The sequence below is a fragment of the Panthera leo genome, chromosome D1 (genome assembly GCF_018350215.1).
Source record: "Panthera leo isolate Ple1 chromosome D1, P.leo_Ple1_pat1.1, whole genome shotgun sequence".
NCBI lineage: Eukaryota > Metazoa > Chordata > Mammalia > Carnivora > Felidae > Panthera > Panthera leo.
Genome location: NC_056688.1, coordinates 109,186,410 through 109,202,126, shown reverse-complemented (window position 1 = coordinate 109,202,126; position 15,717 = coordinate 109,186,410). Strand labels below are relative to the sequence as shown.

General features: G+C 49.0%; 1 protein-coding gene across 3 annotated transcripts; it reads left to right on the top strand.

Annotated features, from left to right (window-relative positions):
• The first annotated feature begins 8,874 nt into the window (after positions 1-8,874).
• MRPL11 (mitochondrial ribosomal protein L11) lies at positions 8,875-12,356 on the top strand. Of its 3 annotated transcripts, XM_042906773.1 has the most exons (6): positions 8,875-8,962; positions 9,078-9,268; positions 9,642-9,737; positions 10,557-10,650; positions 10,737-10,913; positions 12,062-12,356. In XM_042906773.1, the coding sequence occupies exons 2-6, from the start codon at positions 9,146-9,148 to the stop codon at positions 12,223-12,225; spliced, it is 654 nt and encodes a 217-aa protein (XP_042762707.1). In that variant the 5' UTR covers positions 8,875-8,962; positions 9,078-9,145; the 3' UTR covers positions 12,226-12,356. The 3 variants fall into 3 exon arrangements, with proteins under 3 accessions (XP_042762707.1, XP_042762706.1, XP_042762708.1); XM_042906772.1 differs by lacking the exon at positions 8,875-8,962 and having other exon boundaries at positions 8,973-9,268; XM_042906774.1 differs by lacking the exon at positions 8,875-8,962 and having other exon boundaries at positions 8,976-9,268; positions 10,737-10,896.
• The last annotated feature ends 3,361 nt before the right edge of the window (positions 12,357-15,717 follow it).

The window sequence follows — 15,717 nt, the reverse complement described above, 5'->3', positions numbered from 1 at the left end:
CACCCCGAGACCCGTCTTCCCACTTGGGGTAGCTGCAGAATTAGAAGCGGGGGCGGGAAGGAGAGAAGGAAAATACTAGAGAGTCGGAGGAGGGGGTGTGCGTTAGCAGGGAGGCTGAGGGAAAATGCTACAATTGACTAGACTCAAAGACCTGTCTTTAGCCTCGCTCCTCCACTCTCTCGCTGGGTTGCCTCTGGACGACTCTAGGCCCCGGGGTGTCCGGGAACACTTCCCTCCTTCCAGCTAGCACGCACATCATACCCAAGAAGCCACAAGGGGGGCTTTGGGTTGGGTGCAGTTCCTTCTGGGCCTGGGCTTGCAAGAGATTTGTCAATCTATGCCAGGTATTATGCTCTGTGCTTTGAGCAAGATAAGCCCTTTAATTTCTAGGAGGCAGGCACGATAATCACCCATTTTACAGATGACGAAACAGTTGTACAAACCTAACTTGGTCGTGGTTATCTTGCTAGAAAGGAGCCAAGAGTAAGTCTCAGCTGTGTGACTCCAAAATCTGGACTCCTAACTTCTATTCTATACCTTGTTGTTATGATGAGAAATGGCAGGATGGGACTCAGAGGTGCAGAGCAGGAGAGACCCAGAGATGCATCAGATAAGAACCCTACGGCACATTATTTCTCAGTATGTTTGGAACCATAACCAAGAGCTGGGGGAAGACCAGAGGGTAGCCCTTAACCTGAGTCTTTGGTGCATTTATTGAAGAAATCAAGGAAGGCTGTACAGAGGAGGTGGTCTTTGGCCCCAGTCATGAAGGAGATGTGAAAATTTGCCCACACATTCCTGAGAGAGAGCATCCTTCCTGCTCTCCCCTCATCTTGTTGCTTGTGATGCTCCCTGTCTCCTGGACTCCCCCTGGGCCCCACCACATCCACCACCCCACTAACTCCCCCACCTAAAAATAGTCCATGATACCAACTGCTTTGCCAACTGTTTGGGGGCCTTAGCAGCCAGATGAAACATGAAGGCAGCCAGCAGCTCGTCCTTTAGGGACAAAGGCACTCATTAATCAAAGAGAGGCTCCCTGAGAGGCCACCACAGAGGAGGCTGGACTGCTGGGCTGTCAGCAGCAAATCATGCAAATCCTGCACCACGGGAGAGCTCCCTTCCTTGAATGCCTGCAATATGTCCACCTCCATGCCAGGTAGGCAAGCCACTGTGGGACACGGGGACACTGGGACAGTCTCACTCCCCTTTGCATTCCCAGCTTCCAGCACATTGCCTGCCAGAGCAGGCCCTCAATGAACACATGCTCAATAACCACCAGAATCCCCAGGTCACAGATGGGGAAACTGAAGCTCAGGGGATGGGGGAAGAGATACTTGCCCCAGGTCACACAGCCAGGCAACTACATAGCTGAGGATTGATCAGAGCCCCAGTGCTACCATCTGACACCAGACTGCAGGGAGGAAGGGCTGAGAGAGATTGCAGAGTACTGCAGGACGCAGAGATTTCTCCTGTGGTTTAGTGTGCTGGCACCGGAGCTGCATGATGAGCATGGCCAGACCACAAGGGGCCTCCCAAAGCCTGGGGAGGGCCTGGCCCCAGCATTGTCTAGGTGGGGGAGAGGAAGGGAGAGTTGGGACACCGCCAACAGACACAAGTGCCCAGCTTCCAGCCTTGACTTCTGGCTCTGTCTCAAAAACTCCAGCTTCTTAATCTCTCTAGATCTCATCTTCCTTATTTATAAAATGGGAACAATAATAGCACTTACCTATGGTGGGATAAAAATTTGCAGTACTTTTCTGAAATCAACCCCTCCTTTCTTTCTCTTCAATCTACATCTTAACCCTATTGGGGGAAAAAAAGTAACAGAGGAACAAGATACAATCTTTATTTCTTCAATTCTTGGGTTCAGGTGTCTGAAGACAAGGGACTAGCGTAAGCAGTTTGGAAGAATATTTGTGTATCTATTTCAGAAAAGATGCTGAAAACAACAACAGCAACAACAAGGAACTCTCTGGACTGAGAGATTTGGAGAGAGGAAGGAAGGGCCTATGATGCTGAGCTCTGCCTTTGAGGCCCTGTTGTAAGTGGGAATGGGGGCCGAGAAAAGATTGAACCCTCAGGTAGATTCAGGGATACAAATCCTATTCCTTCAAAGAATCCAAATTTGATTGGATCAGTTTATGGAGCAACTTAGGTCCCAGGACATTCATTGTTGAAAACAAAAGAGGGGGCGCCTGGGTGACTCAGTCAGTTAAGAGCCTGACTTTGCTCAAGTCATGATCTCACAATTCATGGGTTTGAGCCCTGCGTCAGGCTCTGTGCTGACAGCTCGGAACCTGGAGCCTGCTTCAGATTCTGTGTCTCCCTCTCTGTCTGCCCCTCACCCGCTCATGCTCTGTGTGTGTCTCTCTCTCAAAAATAAATAAACATTACAAAAAATTTTTAAAGAAAACAACAGAGGACTCAGCTGGCATTGAATGGAGCTTAACAGCTGGGTGTAGCCAGGGAAAGAGTCAGTCAAAGAGAGCCTTGCCCAAACCACTGTCATCCCAGGGTGACTGTAGGAATACCCAAGGCTGCACTTCCTGAGGACCAATGACAGAGGCTTTGTATTTAGACTGTGGGAAGGAGGGTAAAGACCTCACTAAAATAATCCAACCAGTCACTAAACAGACAAATAACAATAATAAGCCCTGGAGGCAGTGGACTAGTACCGAGTTGCTACAACATATTAATTAAAATCTTCAGTTTCCAACAAAAAAATATATAATTCATACAAAGAAACAGGAAAGGATGACCCATAGAGTGGGACAAAAGCAGGCATCATCATCCAGATGTGGGGAATTCGGCACCTTCACACCCTGCTCCCGGGAATGTAAAATGGTGCAGCTGCTTAGGAACAGTCCAGCAGCACCTCAAGCAGTTAAACATAGAGTTACACATGAGCCAGCAACTTCACTCCTAGGTGTATATCAAGAGAAATGAAATGTTAGAAATAAAAATAAAGAAAGTCAAGGAAGTCAATAGCACAAAAATCAGAAGGGTCAGTTGTAATTGGGAAGGGGCACAACGAGAAGCATTAGGGTGCTGTCCAGGGTACTGTTCAGGTTCTTGATGCAGTGATATCACCTAGATACTTGTTTTGTAATAGTTTGGTAAACTGTATATTTATGTTGTATAAGCTATTTGTTTATGATATTTTATAATAAAAATGTTTAAAATAAGATGAGCTGGTTCAACCAAACCATTACAGTCTGCAATTTGAACCAGCAGGGACTTGTTCCAGTTGAAACTACAGTGGCTTTTTCTTTTCTTTTCTTTTCTTTTCTTTTCTTTTCTTTTCTTTTCTTTTCTTTTCTTCTTTCTTTCTTTATTTCTTTCTTTCTTTCTTTCTTTCTTTCTTTCTTTCTTTCTGGGTATTAGTAAGGAAGACTTTTTATTGTGATTCAATATACACACAAAGGCACACAAGGAAAACACAAGTTATGGGACAATACATATCTTTACTCCATGCAGTGTATTTGGCTATGTTTTCTCCTCTATTCTATTTCATTAACAATGTTGGCTGAACTCATGAAATCAATTTAATAACCCACTGATAGGCCACAATGCTAGCCTTTAAAAAGTCTTGTCTAAGATCAAGATGTTAGCAACTCTGGTTTCTCCTGAGGCCTCTCTTCTTGGCTTACAGATGGCCACCTTCTTGCTGTGTCCTCACATGGTCTTTCCTCTGTGTAAGTCTGTGCCCTGGTCTCCTCTTACGAGGACATCATTCAGATTGGGTGAGAGCCCACCCTAAAAGCCTCATTTTAACTTACTTACCTCTTTAAAGGACTTATCTCCAAACACAGTCCCATTCTGAGGTACTGGCAGTTAGATCTCCAAGATACTACTTTGGAAGGAAGATAATTCAGCACATAACAGGCATGACTTCCTGAGGGATAGGGAGGTAGAAAGAGTCAGGAGGAGAGGGGAGAAGGAGTGTCCAAGCCTGCACATCTACAAATGGGGACGAACAGGCAAATGCAGGGCAGCAGGGAACTCTACACTCTCTGGTTGGTCAGAGGGTGAGGTAGGGAGTATCAGGTTGGAGGAGGTGGCAGGGGAGAGGTCCTGGGCCTTGGATCCCATACCAAGCTTTGGTTTGTAGAGCGATGAGTCACAGCAAGATCTCCTGGGACACTGGAGGAGGATCCCAGAAAGTTAAACTTTAAGGAGTGTCTCAGATGGACCAAGACCCACACTCTGGGCAAAGAAGCTGTAGCTTGACAAGTTTTAGGCAGGGGCCAGACCCTGACTGAGTAGGAGAGAAAGACTAGACAGGCAAGAATGGAGGCAGAGAGGCCATAGTGGGGGCTGCCCTGAGTGTCCAGCCAGGAAAAGATGATGTCTGAACTGACAATACTAAAAGTTGGCTTTCATAGAGTGCTTATTATATCCCTCGAGCCGGGCCTGAGCTAAGTACCCTGCCCAGATAATCATGTTAAATTCTCTCAACAGTCCTGTGTGGTAGGTACATTATTATTCTTATTTCACAGTGAAGAAAACTGAGGCCAGACAGGTGAAGAGACTTGCCTCAAGTCACACAGCCAAGGAGAAATGTGTGTGTCGGTAGAGGCAGAGCCTGCGTGTCAGCCCCGCTCTCTGGCAGTCACTGAGGAGATGGCAGGATTGGTGGGAGCTGTGGGGACATAAGTGGGCGGGATTAGGGACAGATTGAGCATGGGGGCTAAGGGAGAGCAGTGAGCTGTGTGTGGGTACTTCTAGGTCCCTAACTCCCTGTATCTGCAATCAAAAAGCTGAAGGGAGCTCAGCCTGCTCCTTCTCCCTCTGCCTCCCCCTTCTCTGCCTTTCCTTCTCAGCATCTCCAGGGGGCTCCCAGGATGCCAGGAATAGGGCTGAGCATTGTTTGTGTGACAGGTACAGATCCCCGTTCATATCGTCCTGCATGTAAGATACAGAGCTTTCTGGGGCGCCTGGGTGGCTCAGTCAGTTGAGCGTCCAACTTCGGCTCAGGTCATGATCTTATAGTTTGTGAATTCGAGCCCTGGTTCGGGCTCTGTGCTGACAGCTCAAACCCTGGAGCCTGCTTCGGATTCTGTGTCTCCCTCTGTCTCTGCCCCTCCTCCCACTCCCACTTTGTGTTTCTCTCCTGCAAAAATAAACGTTAAAATTTTTTTTAAAAAAGATACAGAACTTTACTTTTCTCTGACTCAACTTCATCTGTTTCTACTGGTGGAAATTCAAGAGTTCCTTCCCTTTATCCCAGCAGGACACAACCGGCACCCAATGCTGTCTGTTCACACGGGTCCCCAGTGAGATGGCCCACCTGGACCTCCACCCTAAGAAGGCCTCTGCCTGGTCAGCCTTTCCCTCTAGGGCTGGTGGCTTCTCTGCTCTCTCCCCTTCACACTTGAAAGCACAGGAGCCTTTTTGCTGCACAAGGGCACAGGCATTTCTGCCAAGCATGCCTGGGTCACTACACAGCTGTTCCCTCTCTAAGGTCTTGCTGCCTCCTTGGGGAAAGGGATTAACTACCCACTAACCCCTGGCCTTAACTGCTTTTCTGGGCCCCATTAGTCACCTGGAGGGCTGGCTGCAGGCTTTGCAGCTGAGACCTCCTAAGTCTCTCTCCCTGTCACTCCACATCCCTCTTTTCTCCTTCTCCTCGCAGCCCAGTGAATCTTTCTAGACCATGTACTTGGGGGTCACAGTATAAAGCCCCCTACTTGTAACAGATTGTCCAGGCTTTTTCATTTTCTGCTGGGCACAGGCTCAGTTTGAGCTTGGCTTCCACTTCTTCACTTCTTTTTCTCCAACTTTTCTCCTGAAGGCTCAGGTGCCTTATCTCCTGGCCTTCTCCTAACTCTGTGGCGGCTCCTTCTTGGTTCCCTTTGCTCACTCTCTCTTCTCTTCTTTCCCCTCTTTAAATGCTGACTTCTCTTCTCTCCTCCTTGGGAGATCTCACTCCTGACCCTGGCCCCAAGGACTATCAGTCTCTATGCTCAGGCTTCCCTCCCAGACCAGGCTCTGTAGCTGGATGGCCCACAGGCACCTCTGCTGTGTGCTGGTCTCAGCTACTTGACAACCAATGTTGTGGCTGGACTGGCCCTTCCGGTTTTTATTATGAATGCGAGATGCCCTCAGCAATAACCATCAGGGAACTTTGAGGGGAGAAAAGGTCTATTACTCACAGGTCCTGGAAATTACATGCCACACCTGGGACCACACAGTCAGTACCCGGAGGGAGGGAGAGAGAGAGAGAAGTGGGGAGCACCTTGGGTTCTGCTTTTACTGGGGTCCAGGGTGGAGCCTAGAGTTTCACAGGCTCACTATTTACTGGTGAATTTAAAATGAAAAGAGTAGGAATTGAAAGCACCCAAAGAGTGAAATCAAACAGCCCAAATGCCGGGTTACCAAGATCTGATCTCTGAAACAGGAGCCTCAGGGGGAGATGGGGCCTTGACCTGGCTCTTTATATCTAGACATGTGGCTGGCAACGTGGCTGGCATCCATCTCAAAGATGGTTATCTCCTTGAAGTGGATACCTCTGCAATCAAAGCTTAAGTCAGGCACTGACCTTACAAAAAAGACAAACCAGCTGTCAGGGCTTATACTACACCCCCTAACGCAACTCACAGTCATCCGTCCGCACCTACGGCACCTGTGTGCCAACACTAAGCAGGAAGCTTATCATTCATTTACCCAAACTCTCTATGCCACAATCTTGAGTATCACCCTGGATGCCTCTCTCCCTCTCCCCCGACAATTTACCTCTCAGGCACAAAGTTCTGTTAATTGACAAGGCAGCCTAGGGAGTGTCAAGTGCAGGGATACTAGAGCCAAAGGTCTGGGTTCAAATTCTGACTCTGCCACTTTCTAGTAGCGTAAGTTTGTGCAAGTGACTTCACCTGTCTGGGTTTCGGTTTCCTAATCTGTAAAGTGGGGATGATAATAGCACCTATACCTCACGGGATTGTAATGAAGTTTACATGAGTTACTATTCATAAAAATGGACACAGTACAGGCTGCACAAGCATTTATCGACTAAAATAGATTTCTAGCTTCTAAGGATCTCTTGAATTGGTCTCAAGCCACCAACGGCTTTCCACTGTCTTCCTGCCCTGGCCTAATGGGTCTTCCTGCATCTACCCTTGCCCTCCTCCAATCCCTCTACATACCCAAGCCAAGGTCACCTTTCAAAACGCAACCACTTAACACTCTTCAATGACCTCTACTCACAGCCACATACCTTAACAGGATTGACAAGGCTTGCATGATGTGACCCCCATTCACCTGTCGCACCTCACTTTCACCACTGAACGCTCTGACCTCGCACATTTCCAAAGCTAGACTAGGGAATTGCTTCTTTATAATCTGTAAGAGCTGGAATAATCAAAGCCATCCTTTCATTGACAAGAAGCAGAAACTGACAATGGAGCCCAGTTTATGCCAGGCTGCATTCTTGGCTCCCTGAGCACCTGCTGTGCCCAACTGTTTTCTGATTCCTTCATTTAGAAAGGATTCATACCTTTATTTGTAAATAAATTTGTAAATAAAGGCTGGGCAGTGTGTGGCACCCAGAGATAAATCATACCTACCCTGGCTTGTTCTGGGCCAGGCTCTCTTCTAAGTACTTTACCTAAATTAACTAATTTTCTGTGAGGTTGGTACTGTTATTAGCCCCATGTTATTAGTGAGTAAATTATTTTGCCCAAGGTGCTTAAGGCACTTGGGGGGGCTGAACCTCTGACTTCGGCTCAGGTCATGGTCTCACGGTTGGTGAGTTTGAGCTCCTCATCGGGCTCGCTGCTGTCAACACAGAGCTGGCCTCAGATCCTCTGTCCCACCCCCCGACCCCCGCTCCTCCCCCAGGGGCACCCTCTATCTCAAAAATTAAAAAAATAATAAAAAACAAGAGCCAGTGTGATTCCAGAGTCGTGCTAAGGTTAATGAGGTTGAGTGTTAATAAAGAACTTGATAGACTTCAGAGGCAGGAACAATCACATTTAAGTATTGGAAGTCCAAACAAACTTCATAATAAAACATCTCACAATTCACAATGTGGTTTAACCAGATTATTTCCTTTTACCAGATGAAGCACTATAGTCATGGTAAATGGCACAAGGTCTGGAGTCAGGTGATACCAATATTCATTTCCTAGCCCTGTCACATTCAGAGTAGGTGTTCTTGACCTCATTTTTGTGCTTCAGTGTTCTCGTTTGTAAAAGGGGTATAATAAAATAATATACCTCGTGCCATTGTGAGGATTAAATGAGATAACAATGCCTTTAAAGTGCTTAGCACCCTGCCTGGAACGTAGCAAGTGCTAAAAAAAAAAAAAAAAAAAGATGAAATAAGATGCTGGCTTTTTTTATTTTATTGGGCACAGATGATGTATCAAACATGTTCTGGGCCTGTTAAGCCTCACAACAACTCCGTGAAGGTTTTGTCCTCATTGTACTGCTAATAGCGCATGCTCACCAGGTGCCACGCATTGCTCTAACATACTTCGCTAACTCAACCCTCACGACAATCCCTAGAACTGCGTCTACATATCATAACCCCCGTTGTACAGGGGGAGGAAACTGAACCTAAGTAACTCGAACAAGTCCACGGCCAGCATGGGGAGCAACCGGGCAGTATGCTTCCAGGGTCTGTACCCTTAACCATGGTGCCTTTCAACAACTGGCGAGGAACCGACCGGGCTCAGAAAATAAAGAGATTCCCACGCCTGAGAAGCTCTCGGTTCCTTTCAAACCCACGGATTATAATCGTGTCCAGCAGATGGCGCCTCAGAGCATAGCAACGTGCGAGATCGGCATTAGCGGTCAAAACCACCATGCCCACAATGCTGTGCGGGCATTAAGGTCCTCCTCCTCCTCCTCCTCCTCTTCCGGTTTAGCTGTCCGAGGCACCGCCTATGTGCTCTGCAGGCGGAATGTCTGTATCTGAGCCATTCAGGTCCTTCCCCTATCTTCAGATGGCGAGTTAAAAGGTGTTTTCCCTCATGTGACTCTCCTTGCTTTACTAGTTGGAGGGTAGAAGGGCCGAAACAACGCTGCCTTTTTGTTGGCTTCACCTGACGCGAGGACCCTTGACCTCTGACCCAGGATGGCGGCGCCCAAAGCCGTCGCTCTTGCTGTTGCCCTGAGGTGAACTGAGGCCGGAGTCCCGCGTCATGTCGAAGCTGAACCGGGCCACTCGGGCTCTCAGGAAGCCCGAGGCTGGTGGCGTCATCCGGACCATCGTGCGGGCAGGCCAGGCCATGTCTGGGCCCCCTCTAGGCCCCATCCTGGGTCAGGTGCAGCGGTGGCTGGAACGCGGAGCGGGAGGCGCCGTGGGGTGGGAGCTAGTACCCGGGTGGAGGGTGCGGGGTCTGGAGCCAGGGAGGCCTCGGTGCAAAGCGCGGCTCTGCTACCTACACGCTTAATGCCTTTGCGTTCGTTACATGGGTCCTTCGAGGCTCATCTTCCCCCGTCCTTCCTCACCGGCTGTGGTGAGGATAGAGGGATGATGCATACAGATCATCTGGCGCGTAAAGTGTTCGTTGAATCTGGGCGGCCAAAAGAGGATGGAAACCGTAACGAAGTGAAGACGAGGGAAGGGACGGACAGAACCTCCTGGGTGGTAGGAAGCCGCCCCTTCCCACACTAACGCCGATGCTCCCCTCCCAGAGAGGCGTTTCCATCAACCAGTTCTGCAAAGAGTTCAACGAGAAGACAAAGGACATCAAAGAAGGCATTCCTTTGCCCACCAAGATTTATGTGAAGGTGCACAGTTGGGACTCTGATCCTGTTTGGTTTTAAGGTTTTATTTTAATTCCAGTTAGCACACGGTGTTACGTTAGTTTCGGGTGGACAATACAGTGATTCGACAATTCCCCACATCACCCGGTGCTTATCGTGGCAAGTGCCGGCCTTAATCCCCATCACCTCTTGATCCTGTTTGTTTTTCTTCCTCCTTATTCTCCCTAGTTCCTGGGGGCTGGTCACTTGGGGTTGGTGCTCAGCTCCTAACTTTGGGCGAGTCTCTTGCTTTTACCGAGCCCCACCTTCCCCATTAACACAGCGGAGACCAGACCATATCTTTTCTGAGCCTATCCTACTATATTGCAGTTCCTTCCTTTGCCTCTCCATTCCACTGGGCTTTTTTTTTTTTTTTTTTTTTTTTTTTAACATTTATTTATTTTTGAGAGACAGACAAAGCATGAGTGGGGTAGGGGCAGAGAGAGGGAAACACAGAATCCGAAGCAGCCTCCAGGCTCCGAGCTGTCAGCACAGAGCCTGACTTGGGGCTTGAACCCTTGAACTGTGAGATCATGACCTGAGCTGAAGTCGGACCCTTAACAGACTAAGCTACCCAGGCGCCCCTCACTGGGGCTTTTAGAGCAGAGTTGGGCCTGGACTAGAAGTGACAAAGCTGTTTGCTACAGATATATTTTCCCTGTGGTTTTGTGGTCTGTTAGATGGGCACCATCAGGAGGTGAATCAAGGGAAGCGGGGGATAGAAGTTAGAAGTTCTCTGGGCCAGGGCAGTAGGGGTTAGGGGAGGCAGGAGACATATTCTCATGTATGTCTTTTTCCATTAAGCCTGACAGGACATTTGAGATCAAGATCGGACAACCCACTGTTTCCTACTTCCTGAAAGCAGCTGCTGGGATTGAGAAGGGGGCCCGGCAGACAGGTAAGGGTCAGGGTGGGCTCCCGGGAGTCTGGGGGCTCTGGAAGGAAGCAGGGGCACCTGAAGGTCTACTTGTTTCTTCCTCCCAGGGAAGGAGGTGGCAGGCCTGGTGACCTTGAAGCACGTGTATGAGATTGCCCGAGTTAAAGCTCAGGACGACGCCTTCGCCCTGCAGGATGTGCCCCTGTCCTCTGTTGTTCGCTCCATCATTGGCTCTGCCCGTTCCCTGGGCATTCGTGTGGTGAAGGAGTGCGTGTCCTGGGAAGGTGCAATGGGAGGGGAGGGCTTGGAAAATTCTGGACTCTGGGGCAAAGCTGAGAGGGCCCATTACAGTGGGAGGGTCAGCTTCTGAGTCAAGGACCTTAGACTTCTTAGGAGTGGGGAGCCTTATTCATCTATTTGGAACATGAATATTAAATGCCTGTTACGTCTCATTCTGGACATTAAATACAGCCAGGAACGCGACAGCCATGCTTGGTCCCGCTCCTGAGTTCAGTTCAGAGCTGGAGGCAGATGCATAAATGGAACATTAGGCTGCTGAACAGTCACTGTTGACAAAAGTAACTACAGGTGTCTTGAGAACAGAGAGTAGAGCTCCTGATTTTGCCTGGAGTGTCAACGAGGACTTCATAGAGGAGGTGACATCTAAGCAGAGACTTGGAAAAAGAGGTCACGGATGGGGGAAAGATCCCCGTGAAGGACAGAAGGTGAAGAAGTGAAGCAAAGAAGTGCAGTGTGATCTGGTATACGATGCTAGAAGCAAAGTGGGGAATAGGAAGAGAGGTGAGGCAAATGGACCTGCTGGGAAGGCCGAAGGCTGTCTATAGCTGTCTCTAGTTCAGACTTGATCCAGAGGCCAGAGGGGGCCTCCTCCTAGAGCTTGGGATGACCTCAGGAATTGTTTCTTTGAGTGAGATGTTGAATGGAAGGGCATCTGGCTCAGGCAACAGCAGGGTCAGTACTTGGTCCTTTATGGGCCTCTTGCTGGTTTGCGTCCCATGCTGAGGCTGATGGTTGTTTCCTAAGAGAAGTGAGGTTAAGCATGGTACAGGGATGGACTTGACTTTTCTCAAATCTTTACTTTTACTAGGAGTACAGAGACGAGCCAATCTGACCCCTGCTTGCGGGGAGGCATGTGCGCACAGCCAGCTGACTTCTTTGTACATAGTGTTCATGGGCACAGAGGAAGGGGCAGTTGATCTGGACTGGGGGATAGCCGTGACCTCAAAGGACTAGTGGGGCTTTAAAGAGGGAATAAAAGGCAGAGGTGGGGGGGTAGGAGTGGGGTGGCAAAGGTGTGGAGGCTGGGGAGTCCAGGAAGGGAGAAAGTGTGCTGAGACAGTGCCATGGGCCCTGGTAAGCTCCCCAAAGGTGACTGGCCACTCACTCACCATCTGTTTTTCTGCACCTGCAGCCTCAGTTCAGAAGAGTTGGCAGCTTTCCAGAAGGAGCGAGCCGCATTCCTGGCTGCCCAGAAAGAGGCAGATTTGGCAGCCCAGGCGGAAGCTGCCAAGAAGTGACCCCCATCTCCTGCCCTCCAGGATTTTGAAGGGAACAGCTGGAATGGAGGCCAGTTGAAAAGCTGTGCCAAAGGGGAGGCAGGGAGGTGACACCAATCTGATTGTTATTTCCCTGACTTTAAATTATATATTTTTTTATGTATGACAGTATCAAGGGCTCAAGCCTAAATAAACATCCTGTGTCACCCACTCTCAATTTCTGTCTTGGGACCCCAGGGGACAGGGACCAATGCTGACAGTCGCCAACATGGACAGACCTCATCTACCCTAAGGAAGGAGGGTCTTCCTACATGCTATGGAATCCGATGCTCAGCCAAGCAGAGCACCTTGCCCAGGTTTTGAATCGGTGGCAAAGGGAGGAGTTAGAGCTGCTGGCTTCCGATTTGAAATCTGTGTTTTCTCCTCCCCGGGGCCGGGAGAACAGGTGGGGGCCATGGAAGCCGAGACTTGGGTGTACGGACGCAGCAGAGGTATCTCGTGCCGCCGTCAGAAATCTCTCTTCTCTCCTTGGAGACTTCCCACCTCAACAGAAACGGCCTGCTGTGGGGACTCGGCGGCGAGCAGAGTCACTGCAAAGAGCACCTCAGGTCCCAGGCACTGCTTCGGGCCCCTCTCCTAAGCTGACCCCCGGCCTGGGTCCGGTGTTAGCTGAAAGTGAACCACGGTGGAGTTAAGGGCTGCAGACCTACAGAAGAAGCAGAGCTTCAGTGGGTACCCGCCCAGGTTGAGGGAGGTCTTTGGGAAGCCCCTGGCCTTTTGTTTTCCTCACTATCCAGAACGCCGAGGATTCCTGTCCTGTCAGCGAGAGGAGGAGTCAGGGCAGGAACGGGATTCACGTTTACCAAGCATGTTAGGCGCTAGGCACCCCCTTTTACCCTGAGATTTGGAAAGCATGGGAAAATAGAACTGAAACCCTCATGTAATCCCACCGCCCCGATGAGACTCCTGCCGGTATTTTGGTGTTTATCTTTCCCACTGTTTTCTTTGTGTATGTATTTATATATAAGACTATTTAAGAAATTGGAGGGGCACCTGGTGGCTCAGTCGGTTAAGCGTCCAACTCTTAATTTCGGCTCGGGTCGTGATCTCACAGTTGGCGAGCTTGAGCCCCGTCTCAGGCTCTATGCTGACAGTGCAGGGCCTGCTTGGGATTCTCTGTCTCACTCTCTCTGCCCCTCCCCAGGTCTCTCTCTCTCTCTCTCTCTCTCAAAATAAACTTAAAAAAAATAAAAAGGTGGGGTCATACCCTGGATACTGTTTGATTCTACTTTTTTTTTTTTTTTAATTTTTTAACGTCTATTTATTTTTGAGACAGAGAGAGACAGAGCATGAATGGGAGAGTGTCAGAGAGAGAGAGGGAGACACAGAATCCGAAACAGGCTCCAGGCTCTGAGCTGTCAGCACGGAGCCCAACGCGGGGCTCGAACTCACGGACCGCGAGATCATGACCTGAGCCGAAGTCGGACGCCTAACCGACTGAGCCACCCAGGCGCCCCTGTTTGATTCTACTTTTACTTCTAACGTGGCAACTAAGAATATTTTCTGGGGCGCCTGGGTAGCTCAGCTGGTGAAGTGTCCAACTCTTGATTTCAGCTCAGGCCATGATCTCGTGGTTTGTGATATCAAGCCTGCATCGGGCTCTGTGCTGACAGCACAAAGCCTGCTTGAGATTCTCTCTCTCTAGGGTGCCTGGGTGGCTCAGTTGGTTAAGAGATTCTCTCTCTCTCTGCCCCTCCTCCATTCTCTCTCACTCAAAATAATAAACATTTATAAAAAACATTTTCTGTTATTCTTTTCCTCAAGTGATTTTTAATGACTCCCTAGTATTTTAATGACTCCCTAGTATACAGGGGTGCCTAGGTGGCTCAGTCAGTTAAGCATCTGACTTTTGATTTCAGCTCAGGTCATGATCTCACAGTTCATCAGATTGAGCCCTGCATCGGGCTCCGTGCTGACAGTTTGGAGCCTGTTTGGGATTCTTTCCCTCCTCTCTCTGCCCCTCCCCTGCTCACGTATATGTGTGCTCTCTCTCTTAAAATAAATAAACTTAAAAAAGATATGTATGCATGAAGCCTTGTGATGAACATCATTTGGATAACAGTTTTGAGCGGCTTATGTGTCAGGCACTGTTTTTTTGGCACTAGAACCGAGGACACAAGAATAAATATGACAGACATTTTTCCCTTCAGAGATGGCATTTAATAATAATTACCCAGAAAAAATTAGTTACAATTACTACTGTGACAGGAGAGGTATGACAGGCTGGGAGAGTGTACGAGGGGTACAGCCAAGCCTGGAGATTCAGTGAAGAGTTCTCAGGGGAGGTGATTTTAAGCTAGAGGGGTTGAAGGCAAGACCTGAAGGATGACCCTCACAGCTGGGGGTGAGTTCAGCATGGGATCTCAGGCAGAGCTGTGTCTGTTACCTATCACTGCATGATGACATTATCGCACACCTAGTGGCTTAAAACACTGTCTCCATTTCTGTACATCAGGAGTCTGGGCATGGCTTAGCTGGGTTCTCTGCTTCAGGGTCTCAAAGCTGCAATTGAAGTGCTGGCTGGGGCTGTGGTCTCATCTGAGGCCCAACTAGGGAAGGATCCGCTCCTGAAATCATGTGGTTGTTGGCATATTTCCGCTCTTCCTTCCTCTCACCTTGGGCATTGCACTAAAGCTGCCTTTTGAAATTAAATGAGGCTGTTTGACTTGCTTTGGCCAGTGAAATGTGAGCAGGAGTCATGCGGGCAGAATTATTTACTAGACCGTGAGGCTCTGCAGTGCTGTCTCCCCCTGCTGCAGCAGGCATAAGCCCATGTTGATGTGGATGGGGAGATACGTGCTGAGACCCCCGGGGGGCAGCTGCCCTGAAGCTTTGCCTGTACCCTGGCAGTCCTTCTGTGAGCAAGAAATGGACCCTGTTAGTTTAAATCTGGTATTTTGGGGTTTGTTACAGCAGCAAGACTTAGCCCATCCTGACGGTTTGGAGAGAAGCTTGTGATGTTGGAAAAATGGAATGAAACCCAGCGTGGCTCGTCTCAGGTCATTTCCCTTCAGGTGAAGTCTTCGAAGCGAGGTGGTTGAGTTGCCCTTCAGTTTGCATTTCTTTAGGAATCGTATGATGTAGGTGCCTGTATCTCCATTTTGCAGATGAAGAAAATGAAGCTTGCCCAGGGTCACGCATGGCCCCTTACTTCACTTGAGGAAATAAAAACCACCAGATGGAAAACTCCCACAACTTTGGCCAAATCTACAAACCTACTATCCTTCACTTCTTCCTGTCTGTAAGAATGGAGTTTTTTCGTTCCATCAGAGACAAATCGCTCCACCTCTGCTGGTGGCCCTCTTTCACCCTCTCTGTCACCACCACCCTCTCTGTCACTAGTTTCTCCCAGATGCAGTGATGTGGAAGGGTTCAGGCTACACAGGAGCTCCGTGCTTCTTCACTGTGTGGTCTTGGGCAAGTTACTTAACTGCTCTGTACCTTAGACTCGTCTATTCGACAGGGAAAATAGTGCTGACCTGAACAGATTGTTGTAAAGATTAAATGAATT